The sequence below is a fragment of the Marmota monax genome, unplaced genomic scaffold (genome assembly GCF_021218885.2).
Source record: "Marmota monax isolate L192 unplaced genomic scaffold, Marmota_monax_Labrador192_F-V1.1 WCK01_AAM20220418_F8-fsc00095, whole genome shotgun sequence".
NCBI classification, from domain to species: domain Eukaryota; kingdom Metazoa; phylum Chordata; class Mammalia; order Rodentia; family Sciuridae; genus Marmota; species Marmota monax.
In genome coordinates this window covers 2992952-3015584 of record NW_026695244.1, presented here as the reverse complement: position 1 = coordinate 3015584, position 22633 = coordinate 2992952, and the positions used below count along the sequence as shown (strand labels likewise).

The window sequence follows — 22633 nt, the reverse complement described above, 5'->3', positions numbered from 1 at the left end:
ACTTATATTGCAATTCAAAGACATTCATATTCTAAAGAAGTGATTGAGTTCAAGGAGGTTGAGAGGGTATGCAAGATAAATTCAATCTAATTTAAATTTATAACATTTAGAAGGGGGGTGGAAAAAAGCGAAGAAATGTGAAGAAAAGTGAAAACAGAGCCAAAAAGCCAAAAGAACACACACACACACACACACACACAATGTGTAAATTGTTTTTTACTCTCTAAAGAACTCCACAGGGGGCATAAAACAACCCTCGGTTCTCTAACCATGTGTAATAAGAAAAATGAAAGATCCATTTTCTCCTCCTTTAAAGTTATTTTCTCTGTGAAAATGGAAAAATCCCAAAGGTGTTATAAAACTTTGAAGCAATAGTCACAAAGTAATTAACTGTGACTATTAGTTATTTTGTTGCTATTGATTTGAAACCATCATACTAGGTAAATCTCAAGAGATTAAATGAACCCAGCTCCACTCCATAGAGGGGCAAGGAGAGAGAGTTTATCCACACTCCACAAAAGACACATTGCTTCCCATTCCTCGGCTGCTTGTGTAGAGGTTTTTGGACACATGGACTCGGTGTTTGCTGTGTGAACTCATTTACTACTATGGCTTCAGCTCTCATTTTGACCACAATAACACTTCTATATCTCCAACTCAACCCTCCAGTTCTTGGTTTCCAATTCCTTTTAGCGTCTCTATCTGGATACACAATAACACATCAAGTGTAACATTTCCAAATCTAACTCAAGATTCATCACACCCAAACCCTATTCTTCAAGGGAGTTACTACTCAGACCCTATGACCCTCAGAATCTTCATTTATTTCTATCTCTGACTCTCTTCATCTAATTGGTCATCAAGTTCAATTGACCCTATCTCCTGGATAGCTCTTGAATTCTGTTCTTCTCCATTCTTACAGCCAGTCTAAACCTCTTTAATGTCTTCCCTCATCTGTAGAAACATCTTTTTGGCTATTTTGTTGGCCTTCTTGAAACCAGTTCTCTCCCTGCCTTCATGGTGCTCCCACAGTTGTGCTTCTAAAGAGCATTCACTCCCCAGATTCAAAGTTTCCATTCATCTCCTATTGCTTATAAAGTAAGAAACCAATCTCCTTGACATGACACAAGGTGCTCCATAGACCATCTGTGCAAACCACAATGAAATTTTTGCCATTTCTTCAACATCAGTACCTGTTTCCATAAACTGCAATATCCTATCACCCCTTTGTCTGACTAGAAACCCTTATTCATTCTTTAAGAACCATTTAAAATTCCAACTCCTCTCTCAAGGTCCCCCAAAACTTCAATCTCTATTCTCTCAATAATGCCTTATTTAAACCAATATGTTAATAATGCACAGCACCTTACAACATAATTAATCTTGCCTTTCTTCTTCATTTAACCATGAGCTCCACAAGGATAAGGTCTGTATCATGGTTACCTAAATAAGTCCAGGACCTAGAACAGAGTAGAAGAACTGCAATATTTTTAAAAAGAAGGCTGAGCATGATATTAGCAAAAAGGTTCTTGGAATGGTCTGAGGAACAGATTAGGAAAAACAGCAAGAGATTGAATTAACTAGATACTGGGGAACACTTATTTCCCAGTCCAAAGACCAAGACTCAACCCAGATGATGCCCAACCAGTTCTTGAAATCTAATAGTTTCAGTGACTTCCAAATAATAGCTGCAATAACAGCTTGTAAGTATTAAGTGCCTTTATGTGTAGGGTCCTGTGTGAGATGCACTACATAAAATATGCCATTTGTTTCTTATAGTAGCTTTTAAGTCAGATTGCCTATTTTTACTTCTATTCTAGAGATGAGGAAACTGAGGCCTGCGTAACTGTTCCAGAGTAACAGAACCCAATATCTGGTAGAGACATGAATTTTTTTTTTAACACTTGAAAAGTAGACTTTATTATCATTTTTCCAATTTAGAAATTCTACCAGAGTCAGAGAAAATTGAAAACCAAATTTTGTGTTTCAATTGTAGAGACATGAATTGAACCTAGACAATCTGACTCCAGAGTCCACAAACTTAATGAATCTCCTAGTCCAAAAACTTCATCCAAATCCCTCATTTTACAGAAACTAAAACATAGGATCTAAAGAGACTTGCTGCAGAATAAGAAACAAAAAGAAGCTTTTAGCATCAGGCTAGATATGGAAATTATGCTCAGATATTTCTTTTTATATTAACTTTATTTTATATTATGTTTTAGTATTAAAATAATGTATTATATAATATAGATCATATAATAAATCTTAGATATATTACTTCCCCCAATACTCAAAATGGTTTTCAGATTGGTGCCACATAATGTGTTCTGTGATTGAAGGTATTATTACACACTCAACATACATAAAACAATCTCATAGATATACAGTTATATGAGCTTAACACTCTCCTTCCCTTAGACATTTATCCACCGACTATTGTATTTTACACTGCCCTGTATATTTTAACCCACATAAAAGTCTGGATCCTGGCTCTGGCAGAGTTGAAATTCTTAATGATCACCCAGGAACTTATCTGCTTCTAAAAATGCACAGAAGGGGATTCACACATACAAAAAAAAATTTTCCATTGTCATTAAACAAGTTCAAACTAGCACTTCTATGGGAATTTTTGTTTTAGCTCCAGATAGGACAATATAAATAAAACTTTATTTGTGAGAACAGTAAAGGGAGCATTGCTGTCGTTGCATGAATGGATAAGTTGATCCTGAATCCTAGAACAACATAAATATGAGCTGCAAAAAGTTTGATTTCTTAAATTCAAAATCATTGCCTTTAAACAGTCTTTAGTTGCTTACAGGAAGTGATATATCTGTATCAAAATAGCTCAAACAGATTATATCAGCTCTGGGGGTCACCCTGCTTGGAGACAACTTGTTTCTTTTTCACTTTTGCTCAAGCAAAATAGATACAAGCATCACTATTTTTTGCACAACACATAGGAGATTCCTAGCTCTGATTTCTGACTCTTTAAACTGGCAAATCTTCATCTTTTTTTGTCAACCTTAGAGGCCAAACCAGTGAGAAGGAAAATAATTCCTTGATTAGCAGTTTTGAGTTTCATATTCTATACCTACTGTGATTCACCTTTCAAAATATAACAATATAATTTTGAATTTACTTTTATAAGATGGTTTCAAATGCCAAAAATTTTGTTTTACTTAAAATGCCCTCAAAAATGCCACTTGACAGACTCAGTTCATTAGAAGAACAGTAGCACAGAGGTGTCACTTAGAAAATACAACCTTTTCTTTAGTTGTTGCAGATCACAAATGATTTTTTTTTAACTTGGAAAGAACAAAAGTCCTTTTACATATCAAAATCAATACTCTTAAAAGAGGAATTAGCATAAAATGGAGGTTTTGCTCAGTTTACAACTGTGAATAATGGTCTGATTTTTTTTTAAGTCAAACTAGACTAAAGAACTTACTGTGAATGAAACTAGTTCGAGAACTTCAGTACATGCCTATATTTTTTGTCTACCAAGACAAGTGAATATGCTACTAGTGACTTAAAAACTATATCATTCCATTTCATTTGAAGGAGTTGTGGTTAACAAGCAACCAAAGTTATAAAATCTATTTTGTTCCCTACTATTGAGAAAACAAGGGGTTGGAAACTTATATGAGAATAATGGGCATTTCTATAAGGGAGGGGAGAAACAGAGGAAACTATGATTAAACAAATACCAGGAGGGAAAATAAAATGCCTTAAATAAAAGATAAAGCTTGAGTCTACAGATTAAAAGGCTCAACCAATCCTAAAAAAAAAAAATTAATGAAAACACACAGAGAAACAGAGGCACACACAGATGCATTTCCTGCATTCCAATATCGAAATGAACAACTTTCTAGATTACAAAATTCTAGAGACTTTTTGTTTTAAAATTACTTTCAAAAGAATGAGAATCAAACTAGCATAAAACTATTCACTCACAACCCTACAAGCCAACAAATAGGGGATGAAAATCCATAGACCTTTGACAGGAAAAACTGTAGTCCAGGGATCCTGTAGCTAGAAAAGACACCTGTCACCCACAAGGGTAAAAGAAAGTCATCTTTACCTGCACTGGATTCAGAGAGTTTGGAGTATCTGAAAAAAAAATTAATGGGAATCCTCTGATCCTTATATCAGAACAGATTAGAAGATTAGACCCAAATTCCAGAATAGAGCTATCACATCAGAGATGCGATGTGATGTGAGTGTCAGGAAAGGATTCTTGGAACAGAAGAGAAACACTGTAAGAGAAAACCTAGCAGTGATCTGCAGCTGGATGTTTTAAATTATTTAAACAAAATCCATGTATGCAGCAAGGGTGCACTACGGGGGCAGTGTGGGAAGGGAAGAACATTCCTAAATTCTCAGGCCAGTGTAGGGGGCTAGACATATCAGGCAAGGACACTGTCATATTTGTTTCGATACAAGAATAAATAAATATAGACATTCAATGAAGATCTTCTGAACATGATAATGACTTAGTAAACTGAGAAAGGTAGTTGACCTTCCAAATTCACCAGAGGCAAGAAGAGAAGAGCTAATACATATATATGTGTATGTGTGTGTGTGTGTGTGTGTGTGTATAATCACCCACACATGTATGTGTATATACAATTTCATTTATATTTTATATATATTTTATGTTTATAATTATATATATATATATTATATATATTTATAAATATAATTTCACTAACAGATGATAGAAAATAAGTAGTAAAGACACATACTGTTGAAGGAATAAAACCAAGTAAGTACAGGCTTATCCTGTTGGATGGACATGGCTTAAATTCATCATTGGCACTTTGAACTTTTTAAAATGTAGCACAAACATAGAAAGGGGAGGTTTCAGGGGATATTTCTGCCCAGACCTGAAAGATTGGAGAGAATCAAAGGTCAACTCATCTCCACAGACTTTCCTCTGAGCTCTGCGGGAAGGACCAGGCGCTGGAAACCCCCAGTGCTGTCCTCCCTGGGAAGGTGGAATTCAAGAATCCTTCAGTGCCCTCCACAAAGCAAGGCTCTAGATGGGCTCCCTGCTTCCTGACCCAACACCTCCTGAGACACATGCATTAGGCACCATCTGACATCTGGCATTCCCACTGCTGCATTCTGCACCCTGCTTCCCCAAACCAGGATTCATCAGGTCACCCACAAGGTCTCTGTTGCCCATAAAGCTTAGGAAGAGGCTCCTCTGAATGAAGTAAGAGCTTCACATTTTCCAAATTCTTCTCTAAGGAAGAGCCTTTAACTATTTCAGAATCATTAAATCAACATCAAGACTTGGTTAAATTTTACATTGAGATCCATCAAAGAATGGAAATTGCCAAGATTCCCAACCTTCTTAATTGACCAACCAAATAACAAAATTGACCAGAACTTCTATCACTTGAAATTTGTGTTATAGCTGTGCTACTTCCACAGAGTGTAGAAAGAACATGGATATTGGAATCAGACACATGGAGTTCTAATCTTGGTTCAGCCACTAACTGCTGTGTAGCAATCTATTTAGCCGTTCCTGGTCTGAGCCTCAGTCTTCAAGCATTGACAGAAGATAAGCAAACCTTTGTCTACATAGCATGAGAAAGGCTTCGGTGCTGGAAGGGTTAAAAATATATGACCGAGGACCTGTGGGTGCTTAGTTTACCTTGTTTTAGTTCTTTGTGTTTATTGTGTTTATAATGGTAGTTGCTGGATACATCATCATGAAGGTATTTTGAATATGATGATTTTTAGTGTATTTATTATCATCATTTAGCCACTCATGCCTTAATTTTGCTGCCTGTCAGATTAGAAAACAGCATGTCACATAGTGTGGTTTTCCATGTGATGAGAGTGAACACTGGTTTTATTTATTTGGGATCTAAGATGAATATCATTCCAAATGTTCAATTTATTCCTCAGCTTAGTCTGGCAACGGTAATAATCCTACCCCAGGCTAGATCTATTCTTCCACAGAAATAATACTAATGCCAATTCAAAGCTCTCGTGTATAGTACCAACAGCATAACTGCCAAAATGGGTTTGGCATATTGGAATGGTTTTTAGTAGTACAAATGAACCCTTCAAAGACTTGCACAAATGTTCTTGGAAAACAATCCAAAATCTTTAACACGGGCATCTGAATGGTCAGGTCTCTGATTTCCTTCCCAGCCTCACCTTGTGACTTCACCAATCTCTTTCCTCTCTGTGCTCAGGCTCAGCCACCTCCTTCCAGCTCTCTGACCACACTTCATTCCCTCCTGTCACAACTCACTCTCTAAATGCTACAGAATGGCCTTCCCTACCTTCTTACCCTCCTCCTCATTGATTGCTGCTTGTCGCTGAGGTCCCAAGTGCCATTTCCACAGGAAAAAAAGAAACAAACTTCAATGACCCTATACTCCAAACCCCCCTAAACACCCACCCCATCTAGCCAGGCTTCTTGGTTGCATTTTGCCTGTAACTATTGTTAATTCCTGGGACTGTTTAATTAGTGTCTCTCTCCCCAGCATTCGGTTAGTTTCAGGACAGCAGGGAGTGACCTGGTTTTGCTCATTCTTCTACATGCAGCAGCTAGTACAGCACCTCCTACAGGGCAAATGCTGGTGCTGTATGAGGGAATGAAGGAGTGAATGAATGAATTTCAATTCCAGAGTTATTCACGTTATTTATGATGCTGAAGGACTTTGTGAGGTTACAGGAAAGGCCAGAACAAATAGGTAGCCCAGAACTGCTCTTGGGACTTGCTACACAGTAAACCCTTATGCTTCATTAGTCTTAAGAGCATTTGAATGACTCTGAAACAGGACACAATCAAACATTGAACCAATCCAGTTTGGGTTTGGAACTTTTTTATTTTTTCAAAAGAAAAGTAATGTGTATTTCTTTGTACCACTGGAAAAAAAGGCATTTCTAGATGGAATTAGACTTACTAAAAGTTCTGCCTTTACTTTTCCTGTTAAGAGAACGTCCCCACTTAACATAATTTTACTTGGCTTTCCCCAGCCTCAAGAATAGAACCTAGAGTTCAAAAGAAAAGAAAAATGTACAGAGTAAGAAGAAGCAGAAGCCCATATATTAATTTACATTACACATCACATTATTTAAGTTGTTCATTTAGAGTCTAATGTATATCACATGAAAGGAAGAATCAAAGACTCCAGAATGATTTTTTTTTATGTCTACAGGAGCTACAAAGATTTTTAATCATTCACTCCTCCTTGGCCTTTTAGGGGGATCTTCAAACTTAGTGTCAATAAAAACCTTATGACAGCCTATGTATTTTAGACAACAACAGACCATCCAGGTAAGATTAAAATCAAAATCCTTCTTTTGAAGCACTTCTGTTTATTTTCTACCATAGAACAATTCCTATCCCAAATGCCAGGGCTACTTAATTCTCATTCTGTTGACACAAGTTTTTGTGCCTTTCATCTTTCTCTGAGAACAGTAAGCCACTCTTCTACTTCATCCTCTGACAGGTAACTCCATGCAGGTAATTTAAAAATTTAATGGTCTGTTGAAACATATTTTTCATCTTAAAGCACAGTATCAAAGGCAGTAATGCAAACCCAGTGCCATCCACACTGACATAGGGACAGGGTGGTCTCAACCATGTGGTTGGGCTGCAAGGAAATAGTTTCTAATTTCAAAAAACAAAACCACTTTCTATTTGGTGCCTTATTTTTCTACTTTTCATTTTTCTTAAGCTCTCTTGAATTATAACTTAGTAAGAAATATTCAAAAGGTCACTCACCCGTTAGAAGTTCAATTTGGAAGCAGAAAATAAAGAAATACCAGAAGACTGGCTTCATGTTTGCAAGAATCAGATCTGGTCCTTTCCTTCTGTGTTCAGAGATGAGAGTAAGTTTATGTTCTATTTGCTGAAAAAGGAAGTGGCTTCTGTGGGAGTTGATGTAGTGTCACACTTACCGTCAAGTCAAGGGAGTATCTTTTCATTGATGTCAACAGCTATATAGGAAGGGTTACTGCTTATGGAGGTAAAGGATTTAATCCATGGATTATTGATGATTGAGAAGACAGGAAAAAAACTTTACCCTTATTCTGGCTCCAAAGAAACAAGTTAAAAAGACAAAATCTACTATTTTCACAACCACTTCATTCAGAGGTACCACTGAATCAATATCTATTGGGAATAACAAGATCTACAAAGACTATGTGATAAATAAGACATAGGTTTTGACACATTTCTGTCTTACGTTATTTGCTCCAGAGAAGAGAAAGTCATTGAAATAGGACAAGAAATAAATGAAATTATTGCAGAAATTGAAATTAAGAAATTTGAAAGAAGAGCATCCCAGGAATCTTAGAAATTATATTTGCATGACATTCATGGTAGATTGTAAGTTTCCAAATGATGGCAAGTTTCTGCACGATAGAGCAATCTGTAGATCATAGGGATTCTGCAGTTATAGACACAGATAAAAGCAAGAAAGTTGAAAAGGCTTTCATGGTTCCTTTATCTCAGCAGAGAAATAAAGTAGAGATGACAAAAAGAATAATATAAATAATTATATTTATGTGTACTTAATGTTTTATATGAAATACATCTTAGTGCAAAACATAAAATTAAATGTAAAGTCACACATAAAATATTTAATATGTACAAAATATACCATGAATATAGTCCAATATTATGTTTATGTTATGTCTTGCATGTATTTAAATGGATTATTATTTGTGTACATATATATAACGTGTGTGTCTGTGTACTCATTTAATCCTCTCTGCCACTCTGTGAAGTAGGAATCACTCATCTCCCCATTGTACAAATGAGAAAAACTAAGGCACAGAGAGGTAAAATGCCTGACCTGGCCCAAGTCATGTAGTTAGTGTCAGCACTGGGATTTGGAAAATAGCTCCGGAGGTTCACTCAACCAAAGCAGATGGAACTATTTATGCCAAGGCCTACTGACCCTGCCACCCAGAGGTTTGACCTGGCTTCCAGGATTCTCAATCCAGTCTGGACTTTCTGGGGAGGTATTGACTCTCAACCTGCAGAGATGGCATTCAGATGAGAAACTCACCTCAGTCAGGCAGAGAAACCAAGGTACAGCAGCCAAATGTCCAGGTTCTGAAGCAGATCCAGGTCTGGGGTTATCGAACCACAATTAGGGGCACTGGATAGAGCCAAAGGGTCAGAAAGGCAAGGAGGAAGCTAACCTGGGAGTAATGGCTAAAGCTGCCGAGGCTTCCCCTAGGTGTCTTTTTCAGGACTCCGGGGTCTCAGCACTGGATGTGAGCAATAAAGACTGGGCCCCCAGGACCCTAGGAACTTGCTACCCTTATTTCCTCCCTTTTGTTTCCCCTGTGTCCCCCAAGAGCATCAAAAGAAGTCCCCAAGACCCACTGGCATTGTGCTTGAGGCCTGTTCTAGCAAACACACAGGTAGTAGAAAGGAAACGACTTTCTGCCCTAGTTGTGGCCCTGCTCTAGAACTAAAATGAGAGCTTTAACTTTATGTGAACAAAACTGACCCAAATTCTAGACCTCAGCTGCAGTTTCAAAGGAAGATAGAAGGCAGGAACCAAATAATGAACATTTACAGAACACATGCCCTGTGTTTGACATGCATTAACCCATTCATTTCTCACAACAGCTGTACCAGAAAGATCCCATTATTATTCTCACATCATAGACAAGGACATGGAGAGTTCTAGAAATTAAGCAATTAACTCTGGATCACATAGCTGAAAAGTTATGGAGCCAGGTCAAACCGACCAATGAGATTCTGGGTTCCATACTCTTCCTTACCATGCTACAATCTGAGGCCAGTCCTCATTTATCTGGCCATGGTAACATGACTTTTTTTTGGTTCTATATTTTCAGAGAGAAAGTGTAATTAGGTCCTAGAGGAAGTTCCAAATTATTTGAATCCAAAAAAAAAAAATGATTTCCTAATAAAATTAAAGTGCTGTGTTTCTAACTCAAGGGGAGAAAAGTTGTACAAGTTGCAGTCAAATTCAGCTTTAGTTCAACTAGATGTGTGTGTGTTTTATTTGATGTGAATCTGTTGCTTTTTCCTAATTATCATGCTTCTTGGTTTGTAGGCTATCTGGTTGTAACTGGGAAGCCTGGCTTGCCTCTATGCCCATGTGTTTTACGTCAAGGTCCCCTTAGGTGATCCTTTCTTCTTTAAAATCTCAGTTAAAGAACACAATTACTTGTGGTTTCAAATATTCAGAATCACTGGTCTTGTACCTGGAAAATATACCAGGCAAAAATTTCCATTCACCCCACAGGAAGTATGTTTTGTTTGCTTTTATTTTATTTCATTTCATTTCATTTTTCATTCCATGACTTAACATGGTCTTGATTTGTGTGTGCAGCAGATGCCTAGGCTGAGGGCGGGGATGGAAAGTTTCTTACATTAAAGACAGAGCATGTTTATCATTTCTTGTCTTGTGGGCACCTGAGTTCCTAATGCATGCAGCATGCTAGCTTTTCTCAAGTTACACAGGTGAGTACCTTCCTTTTGCCTTGCTTGAAGCCTACTGAAAGAAAAAGAAAAATTGCCTAAGTTTAGGCAATAGAACCCAAACACTGAAGTTGAAAAGCATCTCAAAAGTATCTGTGCTTCTCTTAAACTTGGTTTCCATTCTGAAATGGACAGTCACGAAAAGAGAAGTGTCCATAAATCCAAATGGTCTCTCCTGCTACATTGCCATGTTGATTGTCACTACTACCCTGCCCCTAACCAGCCCTCTCTGTTTCCCCACTAATTCACAATAAGCCCTAATGATCCTACTTTCTACCTATCCTCCAAGTAGCTCTGTCTTCTCTTTTGCCAGGGTCACTTCTCAGAATAGCCCCTCTGTCCGGTTTGTTTCTACCCCTACTTTTGTCTTAGTTCAGTCTGTCTCCACTCTATGACCTGAGTAATTTTTGAAAACATGTCTAATTCATCTATGTTCCCTGTCCAGGACTTTCCACTAGTTTCCTGTGGGTTTTGTTGTGTTAGGATCAAACTCTTTACAAGGCCCTTTACAAAAGGCAACTTCTCACCCAATTCAGCCTCATCTCCTGCCACGTTTTTTTTTTGCACCAAGTGCTTCCATCAAATAATGTGGAGTCCTCCAAATTCCCCAAGCTAAGTCGTCTTCCTGCTGTCAGAAGCCTCTTTTTTACCCTTACTTTCTCTCCACACCACCTCAGGCTTCACTCTTTTGCAGAATCCTACCATTCTTCAGGCCTTTGCTTAAACACTCACCCATTCATTGAAGACTTCTCTGACCAAATGACTAGTGTCCATTTGTCAGCTTTTCTGTACCTTCTCACCACCTCTCTAGTCCCCCATCCTGGGACTCATCATATGACTGTGTGACCTATTTACTTTTGTCAACCTAAATTTAAAAAAAAAAATAGACCAGAGAGAGAGAGATTCTCAAAATAATAATATTTATTTGGGAAGAGCAGAACATTACAATGGGAATACACATTCCATAGTCATCTATGGGCCTGTTTAAAGAGATTAAGGAAAGGGAAGTTTTAAAAGACAAAAATGAGGAGGATTATATCAGATATTTTGAAACACTAATCCTTGTCCACAATGATTAATAACAAGAGTGGCATCATTCTGAGGTTGAACAGACATTTGTCAAGCAGATGTGCTTATAGAAGTACTTTTTATATAAGGTGCGGTGACCTCTGTGCAGGCTTCTGGTCCTGGTAGTCTTGTGATAGTTACTATCAGGCAATCATGCATAAAAACTCTTCCTTCATAACGCCCTGGTTTTATTTATTTTCTTTGGTTGGGTTGACAGGAGTGACTCCACTGTGATTCTGACAACTTCCAGGTCCTTTTCACACTTTCTCACAGCCCCTATTGTACTGTGAGCAAAGTCACAACAGAGACTGCAGCCATAGCCACAATGCCTGTCACAGTGCCTGGGACACAGTGAGTGCTCTGTGACTACTGGTGGAATGAATGAGTGTTTGAAGAATCCCTCACTTTCAAAGGGACCTCCTTACTGAAGAATGCTCACCAAGGACCACTTTGCTTGTTGAATCATAATGTGAGCACGGGAAATTATCAAGAAGTGTTTATATTTCACATTGAAATTAATTTAAAATATAATAATTCATCATCCTGATTCATGTCTCATCTAATCATTTTCCCATCCCTCATCATTTAAAAAAGGAATATTCTATTTTAATCGCCAAATATTTTCTCATGTAAAGTTATTTCTTAATGCATAAAGCCCAGAAAAACAATTATACATTTCCATTTAAGGTAAAAAAAAAAAAGGTGAGATTTGACATAAGTGATACAACTGATATTTTTAACTAATATACCTCCTGACTAGGTATCTCAACTATATCAGTTTGGCCTTGATTCCAATGAGGTTGCCATTGCTCGTGACATCTACAAGGCACCTGTCTTGATGCATTCCCTCCAGCCTCTCCAGGGCTCTGGTTCCCTCAGTCCTATCTTTTGGCTCTGGATCACCAACCCACAGCTCCTTCCTTCAGTTCATAAACCAGTTAGAATCTCTCCAGTCATGAACATATCACACACACACACACACTTCCTCAGACTGTGCAAACCCTGCCCTCTCTTTCTGTCTCTTCTTTTTAGTAAAGGGAAGTCCACACTTATTTTTTTCCTAATGGTCTCCAGACCTGTTGTAAATTATTTCTTTCTTATCATTCCCCGAAACAGCTTTTCCTAAGGTCACTTAGGAGGTACACGCTACCAACTCCAGTGAGTACTGTCTCTCCTCACCATCCTGACCTTGCTGAATCATTCAGTGCTATGCTTGAAGTTTGACATTGTGCTTACTTTATCTTGAAACAGTACCACAATTCCTGACTTAGTTATCCAACCTAAGAACTGTTCTTGTTTTAGGTGAATCTGTGTGCCTCTCAGATCAATTCTGTGGATAGTTGAAAGTGATTCTCAAAGAGACCTTTAGCTTCCTAATTCAAGAAACACTTCAGGGAAGAACATGCATGGTCCCCAGGTGTGGTCAGAAACATCACTCTCCTCTTTTCCATCTCTCTGACCCATCTCTTCACTTGGGATCCTTCATCAGTTCTTCTACTCTCTCTCTCCTCTTCAAAGTTGATATTGATGTTGCCCAGAACTTGAGGTTCGGTTCTCATTCCATATACTCCTTCTGAGTGATCATGCAGATGTCACACATCAATTAAAAGACTAAAATATTGACACGATATTTCTTGTATAACTCCATTCTAAATGTGTTCTGAACCATAATATTAATGAACCATAATAGCAAAGTTAAAATTAAGTACAAAATCATTCTCAAAAGACTACAACTCAAAAGACTCATGGACTTATACATGTACAGCCCCAGATAGCTAGAACAAAATTAATTAAGTGGGTTGGATAAAAGTCAAAAGCAGGGAGTGGCAGACACCCAGGCAAATGGCCAACACACAGGAAATGCAGCCATCAGATCAGCTCCAGCTACGCTGCCACAAAAGAATAAGAATCCAATGTGACCATAGTTTCTGATTTATTCCAAATCACACACTGAAGTCTAGTCTAATGGGAAAAACTAGAAAGATATCACTTTTTAAAAATTTTCAACTTATTAAAATACAATGTGAGCCAAGATTATAAGTGGCTAACAAAACATTTAAAGTTCCAATTTGGCCCATGAACTACCCAAATTTAACCTCTTTTTTAAAGTATAAAACTGATTTGGAAAACACACACACAAAATCATATAAAGTAAAGAGACCCTTGTTCTAGATCTGACTTGGTCATTCGCTAGCAGGGTGGCTCTGATAAAGATGCCTACTAACTGTCTTGAGTAGAAGTTCACTCCTCTGTAACCACAGAGGATTCTTGTGAAGACTAAAATGTAATGTGTATGAAAACTCTTAAAAACATTACATGATATCAAACAATTTTTAGTTATTATGCTTTAAATTTTTCATGACTTTATAAAAAATAATTATTATTTATATTTTTAAACTATTGCATCACATTTTGTCTTACTTTGAATGTTCATACAGAGGATTCTGCAGAAAAGCATACAATACTTGCCATTGGATTTCTTTGGGTAGCTATTCATGGTAAGGTTTTTTAATTACCCCAGGAGTTGATGAATTTTTAGGATTATAAAAGAACTCTAAGGGGCTAGGGTTGTGGCTCAGCGATAGAGCATTTACCTAGCACATATGAGGCACTGGGCTCGATCCTCAGCACCAACATAAAAACAAATAAATAAAATAAAGCCACCCTGCCACAAGGGAATAGAAACCCAATGTAGCTTCTGATTTCTTCCAAATACACACTAAAGTCTAGTCTACTGGCAAAGATACCACTTTTTAAAATTTTGCAATTTATTCAAAAAAATTAAAATACAATGTTAGCCAAGATTATGAGTGGCAAAAAAAACAAAAAAAAAAAATCTGAAGTTCCAAAGTTCCAATTGGCTCACGGACTATCCATTTTTAACCTCTTTTTTAAGAGGATAAAACTGATTTGGAAAAAAACAATATACACACAAACACACACACATACTCTCTCTCTTATATATTTATTTATATGAATTTATTTTATATTTATTTATATGAATTTGTTTTTAAAAAAGAACTTTAAACTTAAGAAACTCATTACATTTCAAAAACTGTTCTGATATATTTTTTCTTTCTTTGCAAGCATCTTACCTGGCAAAAGTAACTTCTCCAAATTCTGTTTAAAGCCAAAATGTTCTTCACTTAGGAATTTTAGATAAGCTAGAACATGCTATTGGAATGTGGTAAAAATTACAGGGGTTAAGTCAAATTACATTTTGTTTCTTGGGTTGTGCTTTGAGTGAATGGATGACATCTACTGGTATAAACTGAAAATTATCTTTCTCTTTTTAAGAAGAAAAATAGCTATTCATTTTTCAGGCCGAGAGAGAGAGAGAGAGAGAGAGAGAGAGAGAGAGAGAGAAAGAAGAAAAAGAAGAAGAAGAAGAAGAGGAGGAGGAGGAGGAGGAGGAGGAGGAGGAGGAAAGAAAACTACACCCATGAGTCTCCCTCTCTTCAAAGTGTAATTTCTAAATGTACAAACCAAGGATTTTATAGAATGATAAGAAAATGTTCATGATACAGTAAATACAAAAAGCAAACTGTATGTATGTTGTATACATGAGCTTAATGTTTAAAATTTTACATAAAATTTATAAAAAAAAGTATAGAAACCATACAAAGAAAAAAAGATAGTAAAAGCATCAGAATCTTCATTTGTTAGTATTATAAGTGATTATTTTATCTTGTGACACATATCATTCCAATAACAGAAACTGTGTGAGACGTGCACTGTGTGAGATTTATTTTCTTCCTTAAAGTCTTATAAAATTACCTTATATATACAAAAGCAGAATACATAAATCACAAAAAGCAAAAATTATTAAATAGCTTAATAATGAGCTTTATATTTCTGCCTGGCAAGGCCTTTACTTATTTTTTAAAATCCACGTTCATCTAACTTTTTCCAAATGAACCTGATAAACGTTAATTTTTCACAAATTCTCCCTGCCTAACATCCCCACTCCCTAAATTCTATTGGTATTTTGATTCCATAAAACATTGAGTTCCAAGACGTATCCATTCCTACTTGGAAATCCAGAAGCATCCTATAACCTAGTAATTCATAGTTTTTGTAAGCATATTTTTAAAAAGTCAAATGAAGCTTTAACAGGTATAATTCTGAGTGCTATGAAGAGAACCAGATGAAAAGCTGGTCTCATTCTTGTTATCAACGTTGACTTTTATTTCTTAATCACTATTTCATGTCTTGAGTAGATTTGGGAAGCCAAAAGAAATTAACATGTAACTAGAGTTGTCCCCATTCCTGAGTGCCAAAACAACTGAAAAAGAGGCGCAAGGAGCTTGCAAAAGCTAGTGGAGTTTGACAGAAATTATGAAGCATAAGTGAGATTGGACTCATTGTTATGTCAGGAAAAATCAGAGATGGCTGAAAAGTTTAATGGAGAAGATGAAGTGATAAATAGACCCAAATGCCTTGGTGATCGAGGTAGGTGAAAGAAACGATGAAAGGCAGAAAATGCATATTCTTATGGTGTGCTACAGCATATATGATGCCTACACATCTTACATATTAATAACCAAAGACTTGTGCAAAACATATATTGTCATCTCCATCCTCTTATAATGCAGGTCTGTATCAAAGAAGTTAAATGTTTTGCCCAGATTTGCTAAGCCAATGTCACAACTAAAACTCAGATATACTTGGTTCTAGATTAGTGTTCTTATAATGTCTCCAAAGCAAAAGAGAAACAAAGGTATGAGCTTGTAAGGGTCTACACTGGAGGCTATCTCAGTCTGTCAGAGATTACATTTTCATATACAAAAAAAATGTAATTAGTAATAAATTTGGACACAGCCTCTCCTCAGTTAATCATTATTCATTCAGTGCATATATCGAGAGATATAATATGTGGTAAGTATACACAGACATATAATTACCTAATGATCAATGCACTGAACTCATGCCTCTCTGGCTTTTCATAAGTCATTTGGCATAAAAATATAAACAAATTTTGGCAGGTGCAATTATACTGGCATGATTATTAATGTCACACTTTATCATCTAAATCCCCACCTTAAATGTTTAGATTTCATGACTGACAGATATACTAGGTTTATTAGCAAGACACTATGAGCCCAAGTTAGATCCCCAGATCAGCAGATGGACAGTTTTCTCAAATGGCACATTTAATCAAAATTCTCAAAGAACATAGTCAAAGTAGAGTGAGAACTATGAGGAAATTGTCAAAGCAATGTTAAAATTCCTCCAAAAGAATACATTTTTTAATATAAAGGAGTAGAGATGATTAGTAGACCTGACACATGTGGCACCATATTATAAAGTTATAATAATTAGATTATTTTGTACTGGCAAAAAAAAAAAAACATAGGCAAATCAATGTAATACAATATATGTCCAGAATGAGGCATCTGTGTACCAAAGAACTAAATGTTTGGTAAAGTCAATATATCAGATAAGGTTCCCTTGCAGATAACAGAAACCATTCTCTCTAGCTCAGCAAGGAAAGGATTTGTTATCAGATATTACAAAATCTTTAGAAGGGCTGGAGAAGCAGATTCTGGGCTTAGCTTCCAGAAATAACTCCCATCCTTCCATGATTTTATCATCATCATAAAAGCTGCTATCGTCACCACTGGCTTGGGCCACCTCTGCAAAACAGATGTCTTCCACTTAATCTCATTTCAAAAGCAAGGGTTGTATTAGTACATCTAATTGATAGAAAATAATTTTTACTATTAAAAAAATTAAACAAATGAGCTAATTATTTAAATTAATATATGAAAATAGCTAACTAGCCTTTCTAAATCAGAAACAATATCTATTTTAAAACAAAAAATGTTGCATTAAGAAACAGAGAAAGGGCTAGAGTGGTGTGGCTCAGTGGTAGAGCACTTGCCTCATATGTGAGGCACTAGGTTCAATTCTTAGCACCACCAACTATTTACAAATAAGTGAATAAAACAAAGGCCCATCAACAACTAAAAACGAAGAGACAATGTAAATAAACAAAAATAATTATTTTATCTTAAAATTAATATGAGCAAGACTCTCAACATGAGGGGAAAAAAGAATCTACATTCACAATATTAGAGAAAAAAATAACGTAGATACTGATGAGAATTTTTTTAACTTTAAAGAAAAGGCAACACCAAATTTCTATGTAATTTTTTAAAATATGGTTTAAATAGGCAATTTTCTGAGTCTCAGATAGTTGACAGGGAAATAAAAAACTGAACAAACTAAAACCCTGGAAGAAAATAGAAATGGAACTAGCAAACTATCCCACACAAAAGGACTGAACTTACACTACTCCACAGTGAGTTCTTCAATGACCTTCAAAAATAGAACAGTTGCAGTTTGGAGCATTGGAGACAACATCTAAAGTGTTCCAGTGAATTCTGTGGAGCTGACATAGGACTAACATAACTAAAATCTAATGAAGTTAACTCAAAAGGTGCACAGGCCAATCTCACTTATGATTATAAATACAAACATCCTGATTTTAAACACAAAAAAAAGTTTAACCCAGTAACTCATTAAGGGATTAATCCACCAAACAGAATTTATTCCCAAAATGCAAGACTTGCTTAATAGTAAGAAATTCATATCTCATTAACTTCAAGAGAAAAAAATATACAATCATCTTGGTAGATGCTGAAAATTCTTTAATATATTCAGTATTCTTGCATAATTTTTAAAATGAAAAATCTGTTGAATCAGAAGAACTACATGGCTGCTTCTCAGCCAGATGAAGTCATTACCTCAGATTACTGGACATTATTGTGTTTAATTTTTAAACACTGAAGGGGTCACCTAAGGTTAAGAGGAGATACTGTCCTTCCTGTTTTTCAATGTTCAAAAAGATTTTTTAAAGAAATAATTGCTATGTGCTTTTTTTTTTTTTTTTTTGTACCAGGGATTGAACTCAGGCACTCAACCACTGAGTCACATCCCCAGTCCTGTTTTTGTATTTTACTTAGAGACAGGGTCTCACTAAGTTGATTAGCCCCTGGCTTTTGCTGAGGCTGGCTTTGAACTCATGATCCTCCTGTCTCAGCCTCCCGAGCTGCTGGGGTTACAGGCATGTGCCCATGCATCCTGGCTGCTATATGGTTTTAAAAAGAGAGGAAACCATTATCAGATATTTGTTCTGATATATTTGATTATCAAGAGAATAAACTGAAAAAGTATTATGATTAATAAGGCCACTGGGAACAAAATAAGTTTGAGAATAGCCTATAGCTTTGTAGATACTATGGGGGATGAATGATTTAAAAAACTATATGGGGAAGAAAATTACAATAAATATACACTCTATTAAGAAGGCAATGAAACTAAGTGAAGGACATAACAAAGACTGGAAAAATGGAAAGGTAATGAATTCTCTAAATGGAAAGACACAGTGTTACAATAATACTAATTCTCTCCAAATTAATTTATAAATAAATATATAACTTGTAAATAATTTTCTGACCAAAATAACCAACTGGATTTTTTTCATGCTTGGGAATCTGAGCAAGTGATCTGAGAATTCTTTGGAAGAAGGAAGTTGAGAGTGAACAAGATGATGGACTCGTAAGTGACATGACAGGAGAGTTGAGCCTAAGAACAGATATAAGAATCAGTTAAACTGAACACAAAAGCCAGAAGCAAGTCCAAATAGCATGGGAATTCCATAAAATGACAGATGCATAGAATTTCAAGTCTGTGAGAGAAACATGTATTTTTCAGTAAATGGAAAGTTAGGAATAATTAGCCAGCCATTTGGGAAAAGTAGCATTAGAGCCCTACCTCAAATAATATGGCCAAATAAATACATGATTCAAAATCAAATGTAAAAAAAACTTAAGTCATAAAATAATTTGAAGAAAACATAACATTTAGACTGGAAAAATATGCTGTAGCCAGGCAAGGTGGCACATACATATAGTGCCAGCTACTCAGCCTGGTCAACAAAGTGAGACCTAGTCTCTCTCTCTCTCACACACACACACAAAAAAAAAAAAAAGAAGAAGAAGAAGAAAGAAAGAAAGAAAGAATAAAAGAGAGGGAAAAAGAAAGAAAAGAAAATCATACTTTACTACTTTGAAGGAAAATTATATTCTAACTGCTCAGAAGGATAACCTGTTTTATGGTTATTTCTCAGGCATTCTCCTTATCCACATTATTGGATTTTTTCCTTTTTAAAATAATAATCATGTGCTGAAAAAGATACGAAAGACATGTTTTTAGAAAACATACGGATGAATCTGATCTCTGGGTGAGAAAGATATTTCTTAGCCTCAAAACTTAAAGTAAAATAAATATAGCTGGGCGCGGTGGCACATCCCTGTAATCCCAGCATCTCGGGAGGCTGAGGCAGGAGCTTCATGAGTTCAAAGCCAGCCTCAGTAAGGGTGAGGCACTAAGCAACTCAGTGAGACCCTATCTCTAAATAAAATACAAAATAGGGCTGGGGATGTGGTTCAGGGGTTGGAGTATCCCTGAGTTCAATCCCTGGTACCAAAATAAGTAAATTATATATATGCTATTCATATATCTCATATATATATATATATATATATATATATATATATATATATATATATAATTAATAAAACCACAAATTTCTATGCATCATAATAAAAGATAAAATGACGAAGAGAAAATATTTTCAACTTTTATAACAGCAAAATTTGGCCAATGTAATCAATATAAAAAATTTCACACAAGTCACTAATAATAACATGAACACTCTTTTTTTTCTTTCCATCAACATTTTATTTTTCATTTATTTTTTCAAAATTTTATTTATTCTAATATGTATGACAGCAGAATGCAACTAAATTCATATTACAAAAATAGAGCACAATTTTTCATGTCTCTGGTTGTACACAAAGTAGAGTCACACCATTCATGTATTCATACATGTACTTAGGGTAATGATGTCTGTCTCACTCCACCGTCTTTCTTACAACCGTGCCCCTTCCCATCGCCTCCTTCCCCTTTGCCCTATCTAAAGTTAGTCTATTCCTCCCACACTGCCCCCTCATCCCCATTATGAATAGCATCCTTATATCAGAGAAAACATTTGGCATTTGGTTTTTTGGGACTGGCTTACTTCACTTAACATTATATTCTCCAGCTCCATCCATTTACCTGCAAATGCCATAATTTTATTCTCTTTTAATGCTGAGTAATATTCCATTGTGTATATATACCACATTTTCTTTATACATTCATCTACTGAAGGGCATCTAGGTTGGTTCCACTAATTTAGCTATTGTGAATTGTGCTCTTATACACATTGATATGGCTGCATCACTGTAGTGTGTTGTTTTTAAGTCCTTTGGGTATAAACTGAGGAGTGGGATAGCTGGGTCAAATGGTGGTTCCATTCCCAGTTTTCCAAGGAATCTCCATACTGCTTTCCATATTGGCTGCACCAATTTGCAGTCCCACCAGCAATGTATGAGTGTGCCCTTTTCCCCACATCCTCACCAGCACTTATTGTTGTTTGTATTCTTAATAGCTGCCATTCTGACTGGAATGATATTAAATCTTAGAGTAGTTTTGACTTGCGTTTCTCTAATAGCTAGAGATGTTGAACATTTTTTCATATACTTGTTGATTGATTGTATATCATCTTCTGAGAAGTGTCTGTTCAGTTCCTTGGCCCATTTATTGATTGGGTTATTTGTTGTGGTGGTTTTTTTTTTTTTTGTTTGTTTGTTTTTGTTTTTGTTTTTTTTTTGTTTTTTGGTGTTAAGATTTTTGAGTTCTTTATATATCCTGAGCATTCTTATTTACACTGCATCATTCAAATTAGAGAATGAGAAAATAAAAGCCTGCAATTTTTATAGTAGGTTAAAAGTGTAAGAAGGCAGCAGTCCAAGATCCACATTAAGAAACAAAAACAAGATCACTAGTAAGCAAAAAAAAAAAAAAATCATGAGATAGATTCTTTCCTACCAAGTTGACAGAAATATTTGAATTGTATTTTTAAAATATCATTGAATATTGATATTGATATTCAATGATATTTTTAAAATACTAAATAAAATCTAATGTTCAGTTTGGGTAAGGAAATAAACAGGGGGCACTGTTACAAGTGACAGGAATGAGCATTGAGTCAACCTTCTGAAGGGCAATTAGGTAATAAATAGCAGAAGCTTTACAGCACATCAAGAGGTCTCTGGACCAGCTAGGCCTGATCTGTCACTTTATCTGATATTTCCAAGCAGGTCAGGGGCCCCATTCAAGCTCAAGTTAGGACCTCAAAGCAATACACATATATGCACCTACATTATAAATTAGGCTCCATCTGCATAAACTTCAAACATCCAGATATTGTTTTATCTTCCTTATAGCTATCTGAGATCTTCCAAATGATTGGATCAATTTTATTCTTTTAACTGTTTAGGGTTAGATGAACAAAGTCTGAACAATAATATGCCAGAATTCAGACCTATTCCATTCTGGAAATTTTGCCCCAAGAATAACCTTAGAAACATATTTATAGCCTGAGAGAGAATAACAGCAAAGCAAATAGAAGATGTAAATGGAACTATTCTGTTTATCCTTCATAGATTGATGGGAAACCCTGTAATGTGTTTAATGTAATCTAAAGATATATAAACAATAGTTGCAACTTCTAAATGTACTGTAGTTTTAATTGCTTCTGTGGCCTTATTCTAGCATATTAAAAACTAAAAATCAATGCTGTATATTCCTCTGGATTGCCTGTGTCTGCATTTTGCATTATTTCATAAGAGATGGATGTTCTTTGTAATTGATAAGTGGCTTCAATTGCCAAGATGCCAGCTGACAGTCTATAAAGAATTTTATTTTTCTGTTAACAAATGCATTTGTAACACTGTTAATCCTTGTCATCCAACCTAAAAGCACAGAACTGATCCCAGAACATGTTATAACAAACAAGATATACAGAACCCAACATAAAGCAATACTGACTTTAAAATAACAGAGAATATATTAACGAGGAATTTTCTTTATACGTTACAGAAACCCAAAATGGCTTAAGAGAAGAAAAGGAGTTATTGGTTCATGAAATTAAAAATAAATCCAAGAGAACCTACC

At 35.8% G+C, this 22633-nt stretch overlaps 1 protein-coding gene across 2 annotated transcripts in view; it reads right to left on the bottom strand.

The window, feature by feature from the left end:
• Icos (inducible T cell costimulator) overlaps window positions 1-7862 on the bottom strand; it is a 29007-nt gene extending 21145 nt beyond the window's left edge. For both annotated transcript variants that reach the window (XM_046463136.1, XM_046463135.1), the window contains exon 1: window positions 7757-7862. In XM_046463136.1, the coding sequence (XP_046319092.1) occupies window positions 7757-7814 (58 nt within the window). In that variant the 5' untranslated portion in view covers window positions 7815-7862. The remainder of the gene's footprint in view (window positions 1-7756) is intronic.
• Window positions 7863-22633: the final 14771 nt, after the last annotated feature.